A 22,892-nucleotide genomic window follows, 5' to 3' on the forward strand; every position below is an offset into this window, starting at 1 on the left:
ATGACAGCAAGCTTACAACCGCATGCCAAGCCCAGAACCTCTGGACTTACCTTCCGAGGCAAATGCTCTTTACATATTCCCAGCCCATGTACACCTAGGTGTGGGAAAATAGGTATACCTGGGTGGCATCAGAGACATGAGTGAAGTGGGTACAAGAATTACCAAATATTGAACCACAGATTAAGAAGACGGGAATTTTGCTGTCTACATCGAAGAATGGACAGGCTCAAACTATCTTAAATTTGAATGGTTTGGAAAGAAAATCTCTGATTGGTGGGGCACGGTGGCTGGGGGAGGCAGGGAGTGGAAAATGGGTCAGATTTCCTGCTCTGCATTTACTAGTCATACACTTTCAATTCCTGAGCCTCACTTTACAGTACATTTCTCATGTTCAGAGGCACCTCAAACTGCCTACCATTGTGATTTTCACCCTCCTTTTAAACTGCTTTTATTACTTGCTTCCCAGTTTAAAAAAATCTTACACGGAAGCACAATATGTAAGACAGAGTTGGATATGGTGGGTGTAGAGGCGAAGGATGCAGAGGTGAAGGTCCGCAGTTCTTTCCACTCGCCTCTCCTGTCCCCGCCAGCACTGGGCCCCAGTCCCTCAAGGCACTGGGGAAAGCCCCCATGCTCTATGCAGACAGTCTGTGAACTGAGCTCAATCGAGCCGCCTCTCCCCCACCCTAAAACCCATCAGCACAGCCAAAGGAAACACAGATCTGTCCCAGAAAGCCACAGAAAGCGACGTGAGTACACTGAAGGTTCCTTCAGGGAGATAGGAGGGAGCTCCACCGCGTGTCATATGGCAAAACTTGCTAAAATTCCTCATCATAGCAGAAGCCTCTCCCCACCACATATACCCCTATTATTCCCTCTTTAAGATCTCCTCCAGGAACTTTTTTTTTTTTCCCATCCCCAGCTGGGTTTTCCTCTTCGTATCTACACCCATCTTTCCCTTGATATCTTTGGCCACTTCATTATTTTAGTCTTCAGAGTTCCTTCCAGCTTTCCTCCCCACCCAGTGTCCCAACATCACCCCAGATTCAGACACAAAACCAGTCAATAGGTGGCAGGGGGATTCTGTAGATACTTAGATTGTGAGTTTTTTCCTGCTTTAACATAAAGATCAAATATTACTTCTGTGAACTTATAGTCACATCCCTCTACAGTCTCATCCACCATTTCTTCCTTTTTTATTTTGTTTTTTTAACTGTTCCCTGCTACATACCTTAAGCTCCGTCAAATTAGATGTATCATTGTTTTCCTAACTAGCTCCTGGTTTTCCAGCCTGCTTTTGTTCATCTTCTACCCAGCCTGGGACTGCTCTCCTCCACATTTCAGTGCTTTAGAATTCTACCCATTTTCCCCCCAGGACAGTTCAGATTCCACCTTCTTAAAGCATGGCACTTCCTGACAAAGTGGGGACGCTTCTGTTGCTGTAACTTCTCTGCATATGCTTGTACCACATGCCACTTTTTTTTTCCTTTTTTTTTTTAAACAAAAGCTAATCTATAGTAGCTTTAGGAACTTTGAAAGCAGGAAGCCTGTTACTCTTCTTGATATTCCTTGCTAACTCTTGGCACACTGACACACGTGTAGTCATGCTATTTTCCCATCCACATACTAACCAGGTCCGACCCTGCTTAGCTTCCGAGATCAGACTTGTTCAGGGTGGTATGGCCATAGACTTTCAAAGGAATAGATGTATACAGTAATTAGTAAAGCCCTCTACCAAAATAATCACACTACTGAATGGCTACTTTACAAGGCACACTAAAGAGGAGAAATTTCTTCGGAATTTCTGATTGCATTTTCCACATCAAGCCCACCAACATTCTCAGGTATTTAAATGTTTAAAGTTGGAAATATCATACCAAGTTAGAACTGTTGTGCATCTATTTTAGTTTTATTTTTCTGACTGAGCCCCAAAAGGGATATGCAATGTGGAGGCAATGATTTTACAATATTTTTTGGAAAGAAAACAGAACAAAATCTTTTAAGTGAAATTGAAGGTGAAGCCCCAAGATTCAAGATAAAAGTAAAACCAGAACTATTCAAGGTGAACAGTGTTTCATGCATCATATATTCTCCTGGCAGCCTCTCCTTCCCCGCTTCCTTTAGCACTCATGAAATATGTCTGCAGAACCTTTTAGGTTGACCGGGGACACAGTTCGAGAACCTTTCCTCTAGTGGTTCAGCCTGTTAAATACCAACCCCATAAATGCCGTATGTAAATACCGTAACTCCCGTAACCATCCAACTGACATAACTACCCATGATATACCCATGAGTCTCTCTAGACTTTTAATCACTGACTTGTTATAGGATAGAAATTTTCAAAGTCACCATCACCAGTACCATTCATCTAAATGATATGCACATTTGAAAAGAATTATATAACAAATGAAAATAAAAACTTTGGTGTTTACAAGAGAAATCTTTTGGCTCCCAAAGAACTTACAAAGTGCTTTGTACTTAAATGGAATGTTTTCCTTAGTGAATCCTGCCACGTAACCATGGAAGTAAAACAGTGTTTGGAGAGTACAGAAACTTGCTTGTCTTTTCTGTCAGAATTGTTATAAATTCTGACTTAGCTACAGAAAGTAAATAATTTTTAACCACTAGGTTAAGTAAGGACATTAACACCATTGAAAATATATATATTTTTAAAAATATCTCCTACCAACAGAATGTTATGTAATTGTTTTTTGAGAAGATACAAAGAGAGTTATTTCACCTTAAGTTGAGATTTATTTGGAATCATTTTCCGTTTTGTAGATTCACACAAAAAGTCAGACAGGGGTGATACTGAGGCTTACAATGTACATATTGGGTTGGCCAAAAAGTTCGTTCAAGTTTTCGTATACCATCTTACAAGAAAGACCCAAAAGAACTTTTTGGTCAATCCAATACTTTACCATGGAATTATCACAGGTAATTTATCATAGAAAATTAGTCCATTTCATGAGAAAAACACCAAGAAGTCCAGGAGAGCTGAAAACAGATAATGGCCCACACATGATACACAGCTTGTAGATAACAAAGATTGTTTTTTTTCCCCTCCTTCAGGGAAGACTTTAGTAAGTGTAAAACATTACCTCCTTATTGTGGCATGAATCACAGCAAACAGAAAAAACACTGGAAATGGTCCTAGGAAAGTATCCAGCACATGGCTGGCTCTCGGCAAGTGAGAGTTGCTTATTATTATGAGCATTTAGAAGCAAAATTTCTAAACAAAAAGTAAAACAGATTAATTAGATTGACTGAAAAATGATTATACTCATTACTGAATGAGAAATAAATGTAAGCAAATAGTTTTGAGTCCCTTCTTTGATAAAATTTCACAGCTATGTAAGCACAAAGTACTTGCCTCTTGTAGAAGATGAGAAACTCAATTTCCAGAGATATCAAGTGAGAAAGTTTTAAGGTTCTACATGATTTCAAATTTGCTGAACTTTTGTATGAGGCCTTTTGTAATGGAGAAGCAATTCATCTTAATAGTGTCATCCTTAATTACTCAGAGAAAATCCTGAATGCTAGAAATTAAACTCAGATTTTGAGAGTTCAGAAAGTTATTATTTGGAAAAAACCTTATTCAGAATACTTTAATAGCACATAGCATCATGCTATACACACAGTAGGCAAATGATAACTATTTATTGGATTAAAATAAATAACTATAAATGTAATAGTTGTTATAAGGGGCTAAAACAAAAAAAAAAGCTGTTTATTTTAAAATGTGATTTTTTTCACTCTCAAAAGAAGAGTATAGATTCTCAGCATTATAGTGTATATTTCCTTCTGAAAATAGCTAATAATAAAGATCTTTTTGAGTTACTATATGAAGTCCAGGAGGACACTGATCACAAGTTAGCTAGATTTTAATTTTGATTCCCTCCTGGGACTTTAGGTGAGCAAAGATGCACGTGGAGAATTGAATATAATGATGAGGACAGTAGGTTGCTTACCTGACAGAGAAGTAAACAGAACAAAGGAGTAAAAAGAGCAGAGTAGAAGGAGCCATGCTACGGGATTGTGGATGAGAAGAGAGGCAGTGCAGAGGAGCAGCTCAAGGAACACCAGCAGCACCAAGAGCATAGAATTTGTTTCAAGGATTTAAAGAAACTGCCTAAAGCTCAATTTTATGGCAATCTATTTGTATGTGTTTATATAAAATGAACTATGTTATATAAGCTAGCTATGATTTTTGTTGTATTGACTTTGAATTACATGTAAGAGCTGCATATCTATTTTATTTCAGTGGACAGGCTTCCTCGTGTGTTACAGCATGCATGTCACAAATTCCGTATATAAGCCTTCTTGTATATCATATATGTGCATGTGGGGTGTGCATGTATGTGCACGTGTGCATGCATCTACGCACCACAAGGGGCACCTCCCCACACGCAGAGACCTACACTCATTGCTGTCCGCAGCTGCTGCTGCTGCTGCTGCTACTGCTTGGTTGCTCAGTCATGTCCGACTCTCTGTGGCCCCACGGACTATAGTCCACCAGGCTCCTCTGCCCATGGGGATTCTCCAGGCAAGAATACTGGAGTGGGCTGCCATTTCCTTCTCCAGGGGGTCTTCCTGACCCTCTATCTGCTGCTGGACCCAACCTAAGTGGAAACGTCCAGTCACATTCACTGATAACCATTCCATTGTAAGCACTTTGAAAGCTATTAGAAATACAAGATTTAGGTTACATTTGACTTGGAAAACTATCAGAAAATATTTGTAGGAAAAAAAAACAAGTTTTAAGATCACTAATGTCTCAAAAATAAAAAGAAGTAAAACTAAGTCTCCTCTTAACTAAAGGTTTATAATCATAGCAAACTAGTGCTCTAATGATTTAAAATGTCCATACATGATTCCTCAAACTTGGGCATTACACTGTCAACAAAGAATGTTTTTTAGTCTGTAGCCTAGGTCATATTTCTTTTGCTATATACACATGTGTACACACACACATATACACCATATCCTGCATGAATGACAACCCTCCCCCCTCAGAAGGTGGCGTCTCCCGGATGATGCACTGTGTAAGATCTCAGTATGGTATTCCTCCTCTCTTCACTGTGAAATGACTGCTTAAGTCAAAAGCAACGACTTGTAGAAATCCACAGTAAAATAATGGCTTCTAAGACATCCAGTAAGCCAACAGCAGTGTGGCTGACAGAAGCAAGAAAAAGCACATCCGAATCTCCAATAATCCAGAGAAAGTATCTGTTCCACTAGGAATAAATCTCTGCCCTCTTCATAAGGAAGCTACCCTGGGACTTCTCAAATGACACATTTACAGGGTGATCGGATGGGATGCAACTGTGTTGGTTCCTCCTTATCTCCAGCTTCTTCTCTTAAAGTCTTCGCTTCACGTACATCTGTTTATTATGTTATTTCATCTAGTCCCAAGGATTTGTTACCAGCTATATTTTAGCAACCTACTTATCTTCCCTGAACATCACACTAACATCCAAATGCCATCCACGTGAATGTGTCATAGATCTGAACTTAAGATATTCAAAACTGCTGATCCCCATCCCCTCCCCACCACCCCCACATACACTTTCCAGACAGACTCCCCCTGCAGTCTTCCCCATCTCAAACTCTCCAAGTTTATCGCAAACACCATCAAGCTGGTGTTCATGCTCCACTCTTCTCTCCCAACTGTACTCTTCCCTCAGCTACAAGAAAGGAAGTGAAAGTCACTCAGTTGTGTCCGACTCTAGTTGTGTCCGACTCTTTGCAACCCCAAGGACTACACAGCCTGTGGAATTCTCCAGGCCAGGATACTGGAGTGGTAGCTGTTCCCTTCTCTAGGGGATCTTCCCAATGGAGGGATCGAACCCAGGTCTCCCACATTGGAAGCAGATTCTTCACCAGCTGAGCCACCCGGGAAGGCCAGGGATACTGGAGTGGGTATCCTATCCCTTCTCCAGCGGATCTTCCTGACCCAGGAATTGAACCGGGGTCTCCAGCTTTGCAGGTGGATTCTTTACCAGCTGAGCCACCAGGGAAGCCCAGCTACAAGAGTGATCCTTTTAAAACTGGATGAGATCATCTGCCTCCTGGAATCAAAACCTTTATGGCTCTTATCTACTCAAAAGGCAAAATCCTTATCATGACTCACATGAGTTGGCAGCCCCCACCCCCATTTCTTATTTAAACCCAATTCCCCAAGCTCTCTCTGATTTCATCTCCTAAGCTCCCTCCTCCCCAGACTGCCTGCTTTTCCAGGCTCCTTGCTGACTCTAAAATACACCAAATGCTTTTGTACCTGATGCTCTTTTTGCTTGGAACATACTTCTCCCAGTTGTCTGTCTGGCTGGTTCTCCCTTATCTTTTATGTCTCTGATAAAATGTCACTTCCTCAAGGAGGTCTCCTCAGACCTCCCTATATAAAATAACACGGTCCTCTGAAACTCCTTATCTCTCTTGGTCTGCTTAATTTTTCATGGCACTTATCATATATTGTTTATTCATCTCCTCTGATTAAATATAAACTCCCCAAGTATACTGTTAGTCACTCAGCTGTGTCCGATTCTTTGTGACCCCATAGGCTGGAGCCCACTGGGCTCCTCTGTCCATGGAATTCTCCAGGCAAGAATACTGGAGTGGGGTTGCCATTCCCTTTTCCAGGGGATCTTCCCAAATCAGGGATCAAACCCAGGTCTCTTGCATTGCAGGCAGATTCTGGTAAATATACCTCTGTCAATGAATTCAGTCACATATGAAATTCTGGTACTTTTTTCTTTCTTGGTCAAACAACCTCAAAATCTATCTTTATGTGTGTTCCCCAAATTTCTGCTGATATAAATTAGCCAAGTTGTATAAAAGCTTCTCTGGCAGTTTGACTTTATAATTCTCAGGAAGGCATGTCTTACCTTAGTTATAGATCTAGAGATGCTGAGGAGTGAGATGGAAGAGCCTAAAGGAGGATTAACATCACTCCTTCAGAATTTGTGGTTTTGTTTTTTTCAGCTATGTACCCAGGAGTAGAATTGCTAGGTCATATGGTAGGTCTATTTTTACTCTGTTCTGTTTTCCACAGTGGCTGCATCAATTTATATTCCCACCAATAGTATATAAGATTTCCCTTTTCTCCACATCCTTGCCAACATTTGTTATTTGTGTGTGTTTTTTTAATGGTTGTCATTCTGACAGGTATGAGGTGATATCTCATTGTGGTTTTGATTTGTATTTTCCTGATGATTAGCAAAATTGAGCATCTTTCCATGTGCCTGTTGGCCATCTGTATTTCCTCTTTGGAAAAGTGTCTATTCATTTTCTGCCCATTTTTCAATTGGGCTGTTTGTGGGTTGTTGTTTTTTTTTTAATATATTGAGTTGTATGAACTGTTTATATATGTTGGATATTAAGCTCTATTTGGTCATATCATTTGCAAATATTTTCTTTCATTCAGTAGGTTGTCTTTTCATTTTGCTGATGGTTTCCTTTGCTGTGTAAAAGTTAAGTTTAATTAGGTCCCATTTGTTTATTTTTGCTTTTATTTTCATTACTTTAGGAGACACATTCAAAAAATATTGCTGCAACTTTTGTCAAAGAGTATCCTGCCTGTGTTTTCCTCTACAAGTTGTATAGTCTTACATTTAGGTCTTTAATACATTTTGAGTTTAATTTTGTATATGGTATTAGATAATGTTCTAATTTCATTCTTTTACATGTAGCTGTCAAGATAAATGAACCCCAGTGTTCATACCAACATTATTTACAATTGCCAAGATATGGAAGAAACCTAAGGATCCATCAATAGATGAATGGATAAAGAAATGTGTGGTATAGAAATACAATAGAATAGTGTTCGGCCATTAAAATGAAAATTTGCCATTTTCAGAAACATGGACTTGGAAGGTATTATGCTAAGTGAAAAAACTCAGACAGAGAAAGACAAATACTTCATGATATCACTTATATGTGGGATTTAGAAAATACAGCAAAAAGCAGACTCACAGACATAGAGAACACACCAGTCATTACCACTGGGGAAGGAAAAGGGGCAATATAGGGGTGGAAGACTGAAAGGTAAGAACTATTGGGAATAAGATAAGCTGAAGGACGTATTGTACAACACAGGGAATGGCCAATATTTTGTAATGACTGTAAAGGGAAAGTAACATTTAACAATTATATAAGAATTTTTTGAAAGATTATTCCCTTAGGAAAGAAAGCAACAGTGCCTTTAGCAAGAAAGACCTTATTAAATGTGGGGGCGGAACTGCTTCAAGGAGCAATGGCTGCTCAGTCACATTTAGGAATTCAGGCGACTCTGAGTTCCCCAAGCACACCCCATTTCCCTCCCTCACTTCTAGTCTTACTTTCCACTCGTCCCAATCAATAAACAAAAGAAACCTGGCAAAGCTACCATTCAATAAACATTACCATTTGGCAATGTGCAGAATGAAATTCAAGTCTGGATTTAGCCAACTCTGCTTGTTACCTCTGGGGAGAGGGAGGGGATTGGAACTGAAGGTGGTTTGCAAAGGGGTCTTTAGTCTAAGTGATGATTGTTTAAGAAATTAAAGCATTCGTGCATTTTTTATGATTAAAATTAATTTCAAAATTGCAATACAAGTATGTAAAATGCTTTTTTCTTTAGGAACTCAGCCAGGTAGAACAATCACTGGCTTGGTAAAACTATCGTTCTCTGCATGATACCCAGAAGCATGTGCCCAGAACCCCTTCTAAAAGTTTGCCATCGTTTTAAGTACCCAACCCTATAGTATATCTGATCCTGTCTTGCCATACCCTCCCCTGAAGTCAATCACTGCTAACTTGTATTCACAATCTCCTAAATTCTCAGATTTGATGATACCTACTCCTTCCCCATTTATAACTCTGGCTTCTTTTGACTATAGCTCTGCATGTGTGGTAACATATTCATGAACCACTTTGAGTAATAACACTCCTGTCTCAAATTTGCTTTACATCCTAGTCAAACAGATTGATTTCAGAGTAGAAGGTAGACAATTATTGAATAATGTAATGGATAATAAGGAATATACAGGATGGTATAAAACCAATGGGAAGAGGCACCAACCCCGCCTTGATGTCATCAGAGAAGACTGCCCAGAAAAGATAATTACTTAGAAAGATGATAATGATGATAATACATATGTATATTCTAGGTGCTTTATATACACTATCTCATTTAATCCTCTCAATAACTCTATCAGATTCTACTGTAACTCATTTTGAAGGAACCAAAAAAAATGAGATTAGGTGATTTTGCTTGTGCTCACAGAGCTTGCAAATAATGGAGTTGAAATTCAAACTTAATTCTGGCTTATGAGTCCCTGCTCTTAATCATGGATATTAAAACAAAACTCAGCAGGGGTTAAGGATGGCATTCTACCTAGACCAAGAGAACAACAACAGAAAGTAATGAAAATATGAGAGAACATGGTTTATTCTAGAACAAGGCTTTTAGTATGGTAGGAGTGTGAATAGTGGCAGAAAGGATAGGCAAAAATCAGTTAATGAAGGAGCTTATTTGCTGAATTTTATTGTATAAAAAAAGAAGGAGTTGTTAAAAGGTTTTAAGAGGGAAAATAACATGATCAGAATTTTATATATATATATATATATATATTTTTTTTTTTTTTTTTGTCACTAGTCAGCATGCTGGATCTTAGTTCCCCAATCAGAGGTCAAACCTGTGCCCCCTGCATTGGGAACATGCATCTTAACCACTGGACCACCAGGGACTGTACTTTTTGAATCATTCCTCTGGCAGTGATGTGGAGGACAGGTTGTAATAGATTCAAACTGAGGGCACAAATCACACTCAGGAAGGGCTTGCATTATCCTAAGAGGATGTTGAGAGCTAAACCAGAGCAGCAACATGAATGATGGAAAAAAGAGGAGATGGGGCTAAATGCCACAAAAATGAAACCAAAACTTCCATATTTCAAATGTGTCAATAGTACTCAGGAGGCAAATAAGATAATGGTATTCCTGTATTTGCCCCTGTCTTCCTGTTAATGAAATAGTTCTCATTAAAGTCATCAGTGAGTCAAAGGTATTGTCTAATTAGGTAAACATTATGCAACTTTTCAACTAAGAGTAAATATATAGAAATTATTTTACAAACAATAGTACTTAATGTTTCCAAACTGAAGAAATAAATAGATGTGATGATTAAATCTTTTATTTTATAACATTTTTAAAAGACATAAAACATAAACCTATTTTTATGTTTTATATAAACATAAAAACATTTCCTTTTATACATAAAGGAAAATAAGAATTCTAAACAAAGACTTATCATGACACTACTACTCCTCACTTTTTACCTTTAAACCTTCTACCCTTTCCTTGGGTAGACATTCAAAAATAAGGAACAGCAAATTTGTTACTCAGATTTCTTTTGTCTTGTATATTTAGGCTCTTTATTTATCGGATAAATGTGTCATCACTTCATTTGGAGCATTACTACTTATCAGAAAAATTTGATTTTTTTTCTCAGTGATTAGTGAACCAGTTCCATTTGGAATTTCTAAAGCCTAATCTTAGTCAATATTTTCAAAGTATGATAAAGCTCAGAAATAATTTGTTACCTTAGATAACAAATAAGTCATTAAAATGGAACCAAGACAAGACTCTAAAATACTTGTTAGTAGTCAATCCACATTTGTGAACATTAGCTCATGATATTAGTGAATAGTTTTGCCAGGAAAAAAAACTCTCTCAAATAGAATCTATTCCCATCAATATGCTAAAGATTATAAAAATCTAAAATATATTTTATAAGTGACATGAACTGACTTCAAAAAGGAATTTCTATGTTATAGAATTTGTTATTAGAAAGGTGCCATAAATGTATAATAGAAAATAAAATTTTGATTCTTTGATGAAGGTGGAAAGATAGACAGGCTTTTGAGTATTTACGTAGATTAATGAATTATTTGCCAAATTCTCCTGAAATGATACCTGCATCCTATTAAAATCAGTGGATAGTTGCTATGTGAGCTATTTTTTTAGAACTGTATTTTTTAAGGAATCTATTTTTCATCTCAGAAATTTGCCTAAATTTATACACATGTTAGTAGTTACATATAGTAAGTAAAAATACCTTTATCTGAAATATTATATTGTATAATATCAAAATCTTCTTAGCCTTTTTGTAAAAATCAGAAAAGAGAGAGAAGTAAAGAATAAATTAGTTTACAACATTTACACTTAGTATCCAATTGAGAGATATGAAGCCATTGAAATCTACAATGATATCTTACATTTTGGTAGTCACTTAATTCTATTTGCATTTCCCTTGTTTTGGCATTTTAATAATTATTAATAATAACATAATTTTTCATTATGCTTACCTGAACTTTGTACATTATATATTTTTAAAAGAATGTCTTGCTTTTTGATTCAAATTATCTATAAAAAGGCAATACTTGAAAAATTAACTTCTTACCTAACGATACTATTCTCAATTATTTTCAAATAATGGGTAAAGCTGCATTTTTGTGAATTTATTTTGAAAACTTGGCTACCTTAGAAAAAGATACTAGAAATTAAAGATTGACTGTATGTCTATGACTCACATACAGTATTGTGTATTCTTCCAAATGTTATTCTAGAGCATTTTTAAAACATGCTGTAGAATACTGCTGTTCTCTCTGAAATGATTCCTTTTTATAATAGAGGAACTTAACAAATTATTTTTATTATCCTTTAAATATGATTCTTGCATTTTAGAATGAATGAATTATAAACGTTCTAGCTACTTTTGTTAAAAAAAAAACAAACAAACACCTGTGTTTGAATCTTCTGATAGCAAAGTAAGCAATACACCAGTTAGGGTTGAAATACATATTTGAACTACTCTTCTATATATTTCAAATTCAAGCTTTTTATAAATATGAAGATTTACCTATTTGTCATATAAACTTAGCTTTGTATAAAGTGAATCACCTAATAATATCAATGCTTTGGATCTAAACTTGGCTTTCAGAATGTTATAGCCTCTAAATAAGCACTTCATTCCTCGGCCACACCTACTTCTCCAAAGGAAAGTTTACCAGTAGTCTCGCACGGCAGTGAGCAGTCTTAAATTAAAAACTATTATGCATTACAGCAAAGGAAGATATTTTTTATACTAAAGCAGTTTTTACCATCAAACATCTAAAGAGTTATAAACTATAAAAGAACTACCTTTAAATCATGGTCTTTAAGGTTAAATTAATTTTCTGAATGCTTTTTGGAGGGACATTATACTATCACATTTTAAAATATTTTCAATGATAAAATTTTACATTTCACAAATAGTACCTGAGCAGGTTTAATTATATTTCTTCTTTCTTGGAAACTAAAATGCCATAAATGCTATAAACTGAGTAAATTTATCTCATAATGAGGAACAGGGTATTTAGATACAAATAAATACTCAGTAACTATAGCCTGAAAAAAATGTGTTTAAATCACTGTCAAAACAGAGGTCACTTGTGTAAAATCTAGCCTGCTGAAAAAAAACAATTATTTTTTAATTAGAGTGAGTAATGTAAGTAATATAAAACTTTTTAAATAAGAGAAATTAAAAGCATTATAAGTCTAATGTGTGATTCTTAATATTTCCAATTGCTTGCAAGTGTTTATTTCAGTAACAGCAGAATAGCGACAAAGGACTTCTTTAAAAGGCATATTTTTCAGCTTTATTTCAAATGCTATGTGGCATAAGAACCCATTGCTCAGAGATAAATTTTAAGCCGTGGAAAAGGAGTTTGAAACATATTCCAAAGTGCTGAAGGAATTAATTGCCCTATTGGGTAATGAATACCCAGAATTGTTAGCATTAGTGATTTACGGCTTAAAGTGCTTGGGTCTGATCATCATTTTGACTTCTTTGAAGGAGGACTTGTAACCACCAGGTTGTGCCTCACTTATGCCAGGCCAGGTACCCCAGAAAATCCCATTTCGGACACCTCTGTATTTTTGGTGATAATATTTGCCATTTAAGTTTGCAGAAAGACAGGCATCAAACCACCAGCCTGAACTGTAGTAGAGCCCACAGTTCCCAGAGGGGTATCGATCATTGTCTCTATCCGGGGTGGTGAAAAACTTCAGGTCATGGTTGTAATGTTTACTGAAACGTAAGGCATCTCCAGCTGTGCCATTATAGTTACCAATGTGTAGACGGTATTTGAGAAACTCGTTGGCCACATAAAAGTGATCATACAAGGCATAGAGTTTGATACCATTAAAGTCTTCAAGGTCTATTCTTAGAATCATGTCCTTACTCTTAGTCAGAAGGTGGATTTTATCATTCCCCAGCCAAAATTCTCTTCTGAGGTTTCCAAAGCCTACTTTGTAGTCTTGCCATGTTCTGGTGAAGTTGGTGCTTCCATCAACACGTGCTTGCAGCACCGTCCAGCCTCCCGCCATGGTCTCCATGTCACAGAAAACTTCGAAGCTACTGTTTCTGGGATCCGGTGTAACTCTATAGAGCTCACTGCTTCTTTTGCCTATTGTGTAGTATTCAGAGCAATCTTTATATATAAGATGTTGTTGAACTGAAGGAGTGAAAACAGAAAGGCATTGGATTTTGTTAATAAAAAACTAAGCATCTAAAGAATTCTTGATATGCACAAAAGCAGTTTGATAATTTGATCAATGGTGACAATGAAACCTTTCTCGGCTAAATTACTTGAACCTATTTAGCAAATGCTTATTAAAGGCTCAGAACAAGACCTTGATGTTATAAAGCAGGCAAAGTTCTCTAACATCCTCTTGGTTTAATAATATTGACAATATCAACAACTAATAACAAGAAATAAAAGTGATAGTTTTAGTAATTTAATGATATTTAGTGAGGGCTCTGCTTGTGTCTTAGAGATTCTGCCAAAGACTTGGTGACATTTTTACAGTTGATCTGCACGTGAACTTTATGACATAGGTAGTATTACTAATCTGCTGGTGAAAAAGGATATTTAGGCTCAAAAAGGATCAGTGGCTTGCTCAACTTCATAGGATCTTTAAATGGCAGAGCCAAGAGAGAGCAAAGCTTGTCCCTGTAACCACTTCATTCCTTAGTCCTGAAACTCAGATGATTCCAACTCTCCTAGAATTGCATTCCGTGCATGCAGAGGACGCACAGGCTTCTATTTCCTTTCACCTAAAGAGGCTGATATGGAGAAGGCACTGGCACCCCACTCCAATACTCTTGCCTGGAAAATCCCATGGACGGAGGAGCCTGGTAGGCTATAGTCTATGAGGTCGCTAAGAGTTGGACACGACTGAGCGACTTCGCTTTGACTTTTCACTTTCATGTATTGGAGAAGGAAATGGCAACCCACCCCAGTGTTCTTGCCTGGAGAATCCCAGGGACGGCAGAGCCTGGTGGGCTTCCATCTATGGGGTCGCACAGAGTCAGATATGACTGAAGCGACTTAGCAGCAGCAGCAGCAAAGAGGCTGATATACTCCACTTTCAGGTCATTTTATAAGATTATTCCAAATGATTTATTAAAATTCTAAAATACAGCATTGATCAACATTTCCATTTATCTTACTTGCTTGACAAAGAAGCTCAGGTTAAAAAAGAACTTCACTAATATATGAATATTCTTATTCTGATTTATTATCCAGGAAAATATTCAGCATTTCACATGTTTGGTTTTTAGAAGGAAACCATAGGTGATTACATTCAGTATAAGTATAATCATCAAATAATGTGGCTTTGTAGGAACCACTAGAGATATTTACTCCAAAATAATTTTTACAAAAATCCTTGCCAGATCAGGCAAGTTTAATACATTAATACAAGCCACTATGAGCCACAAATAATATATTCGTGTGTATTTAGAACTCAGAATATTCAGACAGTTCCCCAAAACTTTAGTATAAAAATAGCAGAATCTTATTCTTGTCGTTGCACATTGCCATGCAGTACCAATCTAATGCACACCCAGGTATGCCACCTACGACATGAACGTTGCCTTGCAACGTGCAGGGTCCATTTAGATACAGGCTGCTGGGAGTATTAGCAACAGTGGTCTTTGAAACTCCCAAACACCTTCACTGGTTGATTCCCTGGGAGTGGAGCATGCATGAGGTGCTTCTTTCAAAGGAACGCGATCTCTGCTGCAGGCACCACACCCCTTCAAGTCACACTCATGCAGAGACGGCTTTCAGAAGACCATCAGCAAGGGTCCCAGGAACTCACGTGGAATACCAGGGTTTGGGGGAACCAGTGCCACAGCCAGCAGTTCTTGGACAGAGTGGGTAGTTAGGTTTGTGGTCTTTAACATATATTTATTAAAGTTAATTCAAATAATCTGGATGGGGAGGATGGATTCTACTGCTATATGCTTGAATTCTAGTAATAGAAAGGAAGAAATAAGAATGTATTCCTTTCCTCAGTAGCATGCCAAAACTCTGCATAAAACAGTTTTTGTGCCACTAGGTCTCAAAGTAAAAAGTTTTGCACACACATGAAACCATATAAGTATTTTTATCCGATCCATAAAATCTCCTATTTCCACTAGATGTTTGGGATTATTAACTGCAGATTACTTGCTAAAATCTTTCAAAGGTCTCTTGTTGCTGTATAAGGAGCAATCACCCAACCACAAAAAAATTGATTTGCGAACAGAGTACAACTACAAACACTGCCTTAACTCTACTGTTTTCAGATACTTCAGTGAACAGATAAGTAAGTTAAAGTCACTGAAACATTAAGACATTCTCTCCACTTCTGTTTGTGTGTAGCTCTGGTGTCAGCAAATAAGATCTTTAAATGTACTTTAAAATGGATTCAGAACTCATTATGACTTTTTTTGTAATTAGGTCCTATCTCTTTTCTGTGGTCACATTTAGAAAGATAATAGTTTCCCTTGTACTACCTTGATGAATAAAAGGCTTAACTTTTAATTTGTCCTTTATTTAACATAATTTCTCAGGTTAACGTTTATAGATCCTATTGAGTTATATAACATTCATCAACAAATGATAAGAAAACATTATTATACATACCTGGGAGTGATTGTATTTGTTCTTGCCTGGGACACTTAGATGAACATTTGCCATCCAAACTATTGACAACAAATGTGAGGTTTGCCACTTTGCTATCAACATACTGTTCTATGTTGTTCATATTTACAAGATTCAGCTTCTCCAGGCGACCCTGAAGCACATCGATCTCCTCCTTGGCATTCTTAAGGTCAGAGGACAGTTTGTTAACCTCGCCCTCTAATTCTCTCACTCTGTTGTCCCCAGTTTCTCCTGGGGCTCCTGTGCCTGGTAACAGCAATCCATTTCTTCCTGGGTCTCGACTGTCATCAGCCTGCAGTTTGCAGTCTTGGCAAGTCTTCTTCAGGCTATTTACAATTTCCTTGAGATTCTGAACTTCTTTGAACACCTCCTCGATCCTGCTGAACTGCTTGGGGAGCTGAATAGTCAGCGGGGGCAGGTTCACCTGGTAGGGACATTCGCCTTCCTCCTCACATCTCCCTCTGGTCTCTAGTCTCACCCGGCAGGCATTCTGGGCTGCTTCGTCTTTAATTTCTTCTGTTTCATTGTTTGCCACAACCAAAAAACCATATGTAGCAAGGACAGTTGAGCTCAGCCAGCACCAGTTCGCCAGCTTCATCTTTGCGGTGGCGCTCACTCACCCCAGCAGGGAAGGGTGCCGGGCTGGAGCTGTTTTAAGAGTGGCCGCTGCCAGCTGCCGGCCTGAGTCAGGCTTTCTGTGTTCTCAGGAAAGGGCGGGAGCTCTTTGCATCACAAGTCTCAGAAACGCGGAGGAAGAGACTGTCTTCATCAAACTCAGTTTGCCAAAAACTGTTATTTTCAATCAAAATCATCCTCTTTGGAATTCCTGCAGCTAGTCAGATGCACATATTCAACAAGTTTCACTTTCATTGTTTATTTTATGAAGCACAAGAAAACAATTGTACTTGGAGTAAATCATTCCATGACAATTAACTCCCCAGTGGGGAAAATAGTTTTTAAAGATAAAACTGAATGTGCTAGCTATCCAGATTGTGTGAAGGACAGAAATGTTACTAAAATGGATATGGTTCTTTTTCCTTTTTGGAATAAGCCATAGAGAATCCTGTAGTTTCTTCACATTGGGCTTTCAGGTGAAATCTCAAGCCCTTAAACACAATTTTAAATATAATAAAGCTAAACTTTCTGACTCTTGCGGTGGACTTTTGTTTAATCTATTTGAAAAGGGAAGAAAACCAGTCAAGAAAAAAGTTCTGCTTTCTCTTTCTTTGACCGTCACACAGTGTAGGAGAAACGTCTAAATGATGAAAACACTTTATAAGGTATATCATTGTCTTTCATCAAAACCAGCAGCCTCCTCCTTTGGCCTTCAGCAGTTTTGTGACTGTGCTGTCCTTCCACAACCACCCAAGTGAATCTGAACTAGTCCCGCCTGTGCTCCGCTCCTTCTTTGTCTCAAGCATCTCTGCCTGCCCTTCCTCCTGGCAGCCCTGCCAGTCCCAGCTCTGTGCTTTCTGCCTCCACAGTGGGCCTTCCACTTGGTCTCCATGCCACTTACACTACTTTGCCCCAAACATGTCTGCATTCCTGACTTTTCAAACTTTTTTCCCACAGTTTTCAAACTTTCCTCCTGGGAGGTTGAGGGCAAGAAGAGGGAACAGCTTTTATTGGAGAAACCACTTCCTTTTAATTTGTTTTACATATTGGCATCTCATACAAGATTTCTAATTGGTGGTAGTGGTGGCTTAGTTGCTAAATTGCGTCTGACTCTTTTGCAACCCCATGTACTGCCAGGCTCCTCTGTCCATGGGATTTCCCAAGCAAGAATGCTGGAGTGGGTTGCTATTCCCATGGACAGAGGAGTCTGGCAGGCTACAGTCCTTGGGGATCACAAGGAGTCAGGTATGAATTAGCGACTAAAACAAGATTTATTTAAAAAGGATTTTATGGCTTTAAAAATCATTTCAAAGTTATGGCTAAAAATCTAAATTCTTACTATTATCATTTGCAGTACTCTGTAATCTGTCTCTTATTTATTTCTTTAACCTGATTTCCTATTCTTTTTCTATATATGCCTTCATCCCAGCCAAACTCTCCCATTCAACCTAACTATTCATGTTCTCTAAATGTGTCAGGTTCACTCTACACTCACAAACTGTATTTATTCCTGAATACTCAGGAGACCTAGCTTCTACCTCTGGATCTACTTTTTATTGGATCTATCATTAGCTTTGCTGAATCTTGGTTCCTGTAACTGTGAAGGAGGGGTGTGGCTATTCTTCCCTCATACAGGAATGATAGTTATAAACACCTTGAGTGCTGGAGTGCTGAAGGAAAAATGCAGTGTATAAAATGTAACATGCTTTCCAAACAAATTTGACAAACATGTTACACACACTTAGGTCTCATTTTCCTCCATCTTCTTGCAGCTTTTTAAAAAATTAAGCTTGTTTTCCTCTTTATTCCATTTAACATATTCAAATACATTTTAGATGCACTGTTAACTTTTTGACTAAAAAATATATATATTTAATCTCCTAATTTCATTTCTCTCTCCTCACCCACTTTCAAGCTGTGACACTCCCTTACTGTGAGGGGAGAAATAAATGAATGATTAGGGAATTTTAAAAAATGATGATAATATAAATAATAGATTCAAATATCTTATAAAGTAGAAATACATAGGAACAATGTTTAAGGTACATTATTAAATGCCTTTGACTGAATTGACTATAAATCCACATGTTTAGGGACTTCCCTGGTGGTACAGTGGCTAAGACTCCACACTCCCAATGCAGGGAACCTAGGTTCAATCCCTAGTCAGGGAACTAAGATCCTGTGTGCTGCAGCTAACACCTGGTGCAGCTGGGCTTAATAAGTATATATTTTTTAATCCACACATTTAGTCAAGTCCAGTCAAGTATTTATTAAAGATCTGTACACTCAGATTGATTATATTCTTTGCAGCCAAAGATGGAGAAGCTCTATACAGTCAGCAAAAACAAGACCAGGAACTGACTGTGGCTCAGACCATGAACTTCTTATTGCCAAATTCAGACTTAAATTGAAGAAAGTAGGGAAAACCACTAGACCATTCAGGTATGACCTAAATCAAATCCCTTATGATTATACAGTGGAAGTGAGAAATAGATTTAAGGGCTTAGATCTGATAGATAGAGTGCCTGATGAACTATGGAATGAGGTTCGTGACATTGTACAGGAGACAGGGATCAAGACCATTCCCATAGAAAAGAAAAGCAAAAAAGCAAAATGGCTGTCTGGGGAGGCCTTACAAATAGCTGTGAAAAGAAGAGAAGCGAAAAGAAAAGGAGAAAAGGAAAGATATAAACATCTGAACGCACAGTTCCAAAGAATAGCAAGAAGAGATAAGAAAGCCTTCTTCAGCGATCAATGCAAAGAAATAGAGGAAAACAACAGAATGGGAAAGACTAGGGATCTCTTCAAGAAAATCAGAGATACCAAAGGAACATTTCATGCAAAGATGAGCTTGATAAAGAACAGAAATGGTATGGACCTAACAGAAGCAGAAGATATTAAGAAGAGGTGGCAAGAATACACAGAAAAACTGTACAAAAAAGATCTTAACGACCCAGATAATCACGATGGTGTGATCACTGACCTAGAGCCAGACATCCTGGAATGTGAAGTCAAGTGGGCCTTAGAAAGCATCACTACGAACAAAGCTAGTGGAGGTGATGGAATTCCAGTTGAGCTATTCCAAATCCTGAAAGATGATGCTGGGAAAGTGCTGCACTCAATATGCCAGCAAATTTGGAAAACTCAGCAGTGGCCACAGGACTGGAAAAGGTCAGTTTTCATTCCAATCCCAAATAAAGGCAATGCCAAAGAATGCTCAAACTACCGCACAATTGCACTCATCTCACACGCTAGTAAAGTAATGCTCAAAATTCTCCAAGCCAAGCTTCATCAATATGTAAACCGTGAACTTCCTGATGTTCAAGCTGGTTTTAGAAAAGGCAGAGGAACCAGAGATCAAATTGCCAACATCCACTGGATCATCGAAAAACAAGAGAGTTCCAGAAAAACATCTATTTCTGCTTTATTGACTATGCCAAAGCCTTTGACTGTGTGGATCACAATAAACTGTGGAAAATTCTGAAAGAGATGGGAATACCAGACCACCTGATCTGCCTCTTGAGAAATGTGTATGCAAGTCAGGAAGCAACAGTTAGAACTGGACATGGAACAACAGACTGGTTCCAAATAGGAAAAGGAGTTCGTCAAGGCTGTATATTGTCACCCTGTTTATTTAACTTCTATGCAGAGTACATCATGAGAAACGCTGGACTGGAAGAAACACAAGCTGGAATCAAGATTGCCGGGAGAAATATCAATAACCTCAGATCTGCAGATGACACCACCCTTATGGCAGAAAGTAAAGAGGAACGAAAAAGCCTCTTGATGAAAGTGAAAGTGGAGAGTGAAAAAGTTGGCTTAAAGCTCAACATTCAGAAAATGAAGATCATGGCATCCGGTCCCATCACTTCATGGGAAATAGATGGGGAAACAGTGGAAACAGTGTCAGACTTTATTTTGGGGGGCTCCAAAATCACTGCAGATGGTGACTGCAGCCATGAAATTAAAAGATGCTTACTCCTTGGAAGGAAAGTTATGACCAACCTAGATAGCATATTCAAAAGCAGAGACATTACTTTGCCAACAAAAGTTCGTCTAGTCAAGGCTATGGTTTTTCCTGTGGTCATGTATGGGTGTGAGAGTTGGACTGTGAAGAAGGCTGAGCGCCGAAGAATTGATGCTTTTGAACTGTGATGTTGGAGAAGACTCTTGAGAGTCCCTTGGACTGCAAGGAGATCCAACCAGTCCATTCTGAAGGAGATCAGCCCTGGGATTTCCTTGGAAGTAATGATGCTAAAGCTGAAACTCCAGTACTTTGGCCACCTCATGTGAAGAGTTGACTCATTGGAAAAGACTCTGATGCTGGGAGGGATTGGGGGCAGGAGGAGAAGGGGACGACAGAGTATGAGATGGCTGGATGGTATCACTGACTCGATGGACCTGAGTCTCAGTGAACTCCGGGAGTTGGTGATAGACAGGGAGGCCTGGCGTGCTGCGATTCATGGGGTCGCAAAGAGTCGGACACGACTGAGCGACTGATCTGATCTGATATTCAGACCTGTATATTCCGAGCATAAAGATATGTATACTAGAGCATAGATAAGATGGATCCACCCATCCTATATTAACTGAGCATCCCGTATATGCAAGACACTATTCAAGGCACTTAGGCTGCAGACATCAAACATAAATCCCCTTTTCCTTCTTAGGAAGGAGTATTGAGGACTTTGCATTTTGTTCATGTTGAACTTTCAAGTTAAATCTTAAGCACTTTTAAGCTTTTCTAAATCTAACAAAAGTACAGCTTTCTGGCTCTTGCATTGGGCTTTTGTTTCATCCCTGTGAACCAGGGATTTGCTTTCCAGGCACTGCTGTTGATTCTTGGGCCCTGCAAACCCCACTTAGCCAAAGGCCAGTGTTATAGTTCTACCTAAAATTTCTGGATGTGCTATGGGAACTGGCTCCTGTCCCTTCAGGACCATAGAAAATACCCAAAATAAAGGCAGAAAATTGCTTTATTAATCATTTTTTGACATTAATAGGTGGGATTCTGAGTTCTTAATTTTAAAAGATTATTGTTCACTTACCCCGGGCAGACACTGACTACCACATGAAAGAGGCTCAATCTGACTAGTAAATTTATAGCCCATGGGGGCGGAGAGTTTGGTACAGTTGTTCAAGAAGCTTTCACAAATACTGTCTCACTACATCCTCCCATCTACACAATTACTTTCTGCATGTGCAGATGAGCAGAGAAAGAGTTCAAAGAAATAAATGATTTGCCTATAGTTTCACACTTTTTAGGGACAGTGTATTAAAAAGCAGAGACATTACTTTGCCAACAAAGGTCCGTATAATCAAAGCTATGGTTTTTTCCAGTAGTCATGTATGGATGTGAGAGTTGGACCATAAAGACGTCTGAGTGCCAAAGAATTGATGCTTTTGAACTGTGGTGTTGGAGAAGACTTTTGAGAGTCCCTTGGACAGCAAAGAGATCAAACCAGGAAATCAATCCTAAATGTTCATTGGAAGGACTGATGCTGAAGCTGAAGCTGAAGCTGCAATACTTTGGCCACCTGGTGCGAAGAGCCCACTCATTAGAAAAGAGCCTGATGCTGGAAGGGATTGAAGGCAGGAGGAGAAGGGGATGACAGAGGATGAGATGGTTAGATGGCATCACCAACTCAATGGACATGAGTTTGAGCAAGGTCCAGGGGATGGCGAAGGACAGGGAAGCCTGGTGTGCTTCAGTCCACGGGGTCGCAAAGAATCAGACACTACTGAACAACAACAACAAGCAACAGAGCTGGAATTTGAACCTGGTCTGACTCCAAAGTTGATGTCTTTTCTCCTGTGCCATCCTGTCATGTGGGGGGCAGGGAGATAATAGTGGAAAGGAACACTGGTACCATGTTGTGGAGAGCCTGGCACTTAAATCACTGCTTAGATAAGTGGGGACTCACTTAAAGTTTTGAGCAAAGGAATAATTTAATTAGTTAAGAAATTGAGAGAAGTTAAAACTGTAGGTGCATTGGAAAGGGAAAGATTAGGTAGGGAGAGCAGTTTCAGTTCAGTTCAGTTCAGTCGCTCAGTTGTGTCCGACTCTTCGCGACCCCATGAATCTCAGCACGCCAGGCCTCCCTGTCTATCACCAACTCCCGGAGTTCACTCAGACTCACGTCCATCGAGTCAGTGATGCCATCCAGCCATCTCATCCTCTGTCGTCCCCTTCTCCTCCTGCCCCCAATCCCTCCCAGCATCAGAGTCTTTTCCAATGAGTCAACTTTTCGCATGAGGTGGCCA

General features: G+C 38.7%; 2 protein-coding genes across 2 annotated transcripts in view; one reads left to right on the forward strand and one right to left on the reverse strand.

Moving 5' to 3' along the window:
* Positions 1–22,892, forward strand: part of CCDC146 (coiled-coil domain containing 146) — a 139,275-nt gene that overhangs the window by 38,526 nt on the left and 77,857 nt on the right. The gene's annotated exons all lie outside the window — the stretch shown is intronic.
* FGL2 (fibrinogen like 2) lies at positions 10,156–16,730 on the reverse strand. The gene is made up of 2 exons (XM_070369668.1): positions 15,996–16,730; positions 10,156–13,535 (listed from the first exon to the last, which is right to left on the reverse strand). Exons 1-2 carry the CDS (start codon positions 16,609–16,611, stop codon positions 12,826–12,828), a joined length of 1,326 nt encoding a protein of 441 aa, XP_070225769.1. The 5' UTR covers positions 16,612–16,730; the 3' UTR covers positions 10,156–12,825.

Source organism: Bos mutus, chromosome 4, assembly GCF_027580195.1.
Source record: "Bos mutus isolate GX-2022 chromosome 4, NWIPB_WYAK_1.1, whole genome shotgun sequence".
Lineage (NCBI taxonomy): Eukaryota > Metazoa > Chordata > Mammalia > Artiodactyla > Bovidae > Bos > Bos mutus.

What these genes read in the sequence shown, in the direction of transcription:
- FGL2 (XM_070369668.1), bottom strand. Translation starts at nt 16,611, where the DNA reads ATGAAGCTGGCGAACTGGTGCTGGCTGAGCTCAACTGTCCTTGCTACA. An exon ending in ACAAATACAATCACTCCCAG is followed by an intron (nt 13,536 to 15,995) that starts GTATGTATAATA and finishes TCACTCCTTCAG; the next exon opens with TTCAACAACATCTTATATAT.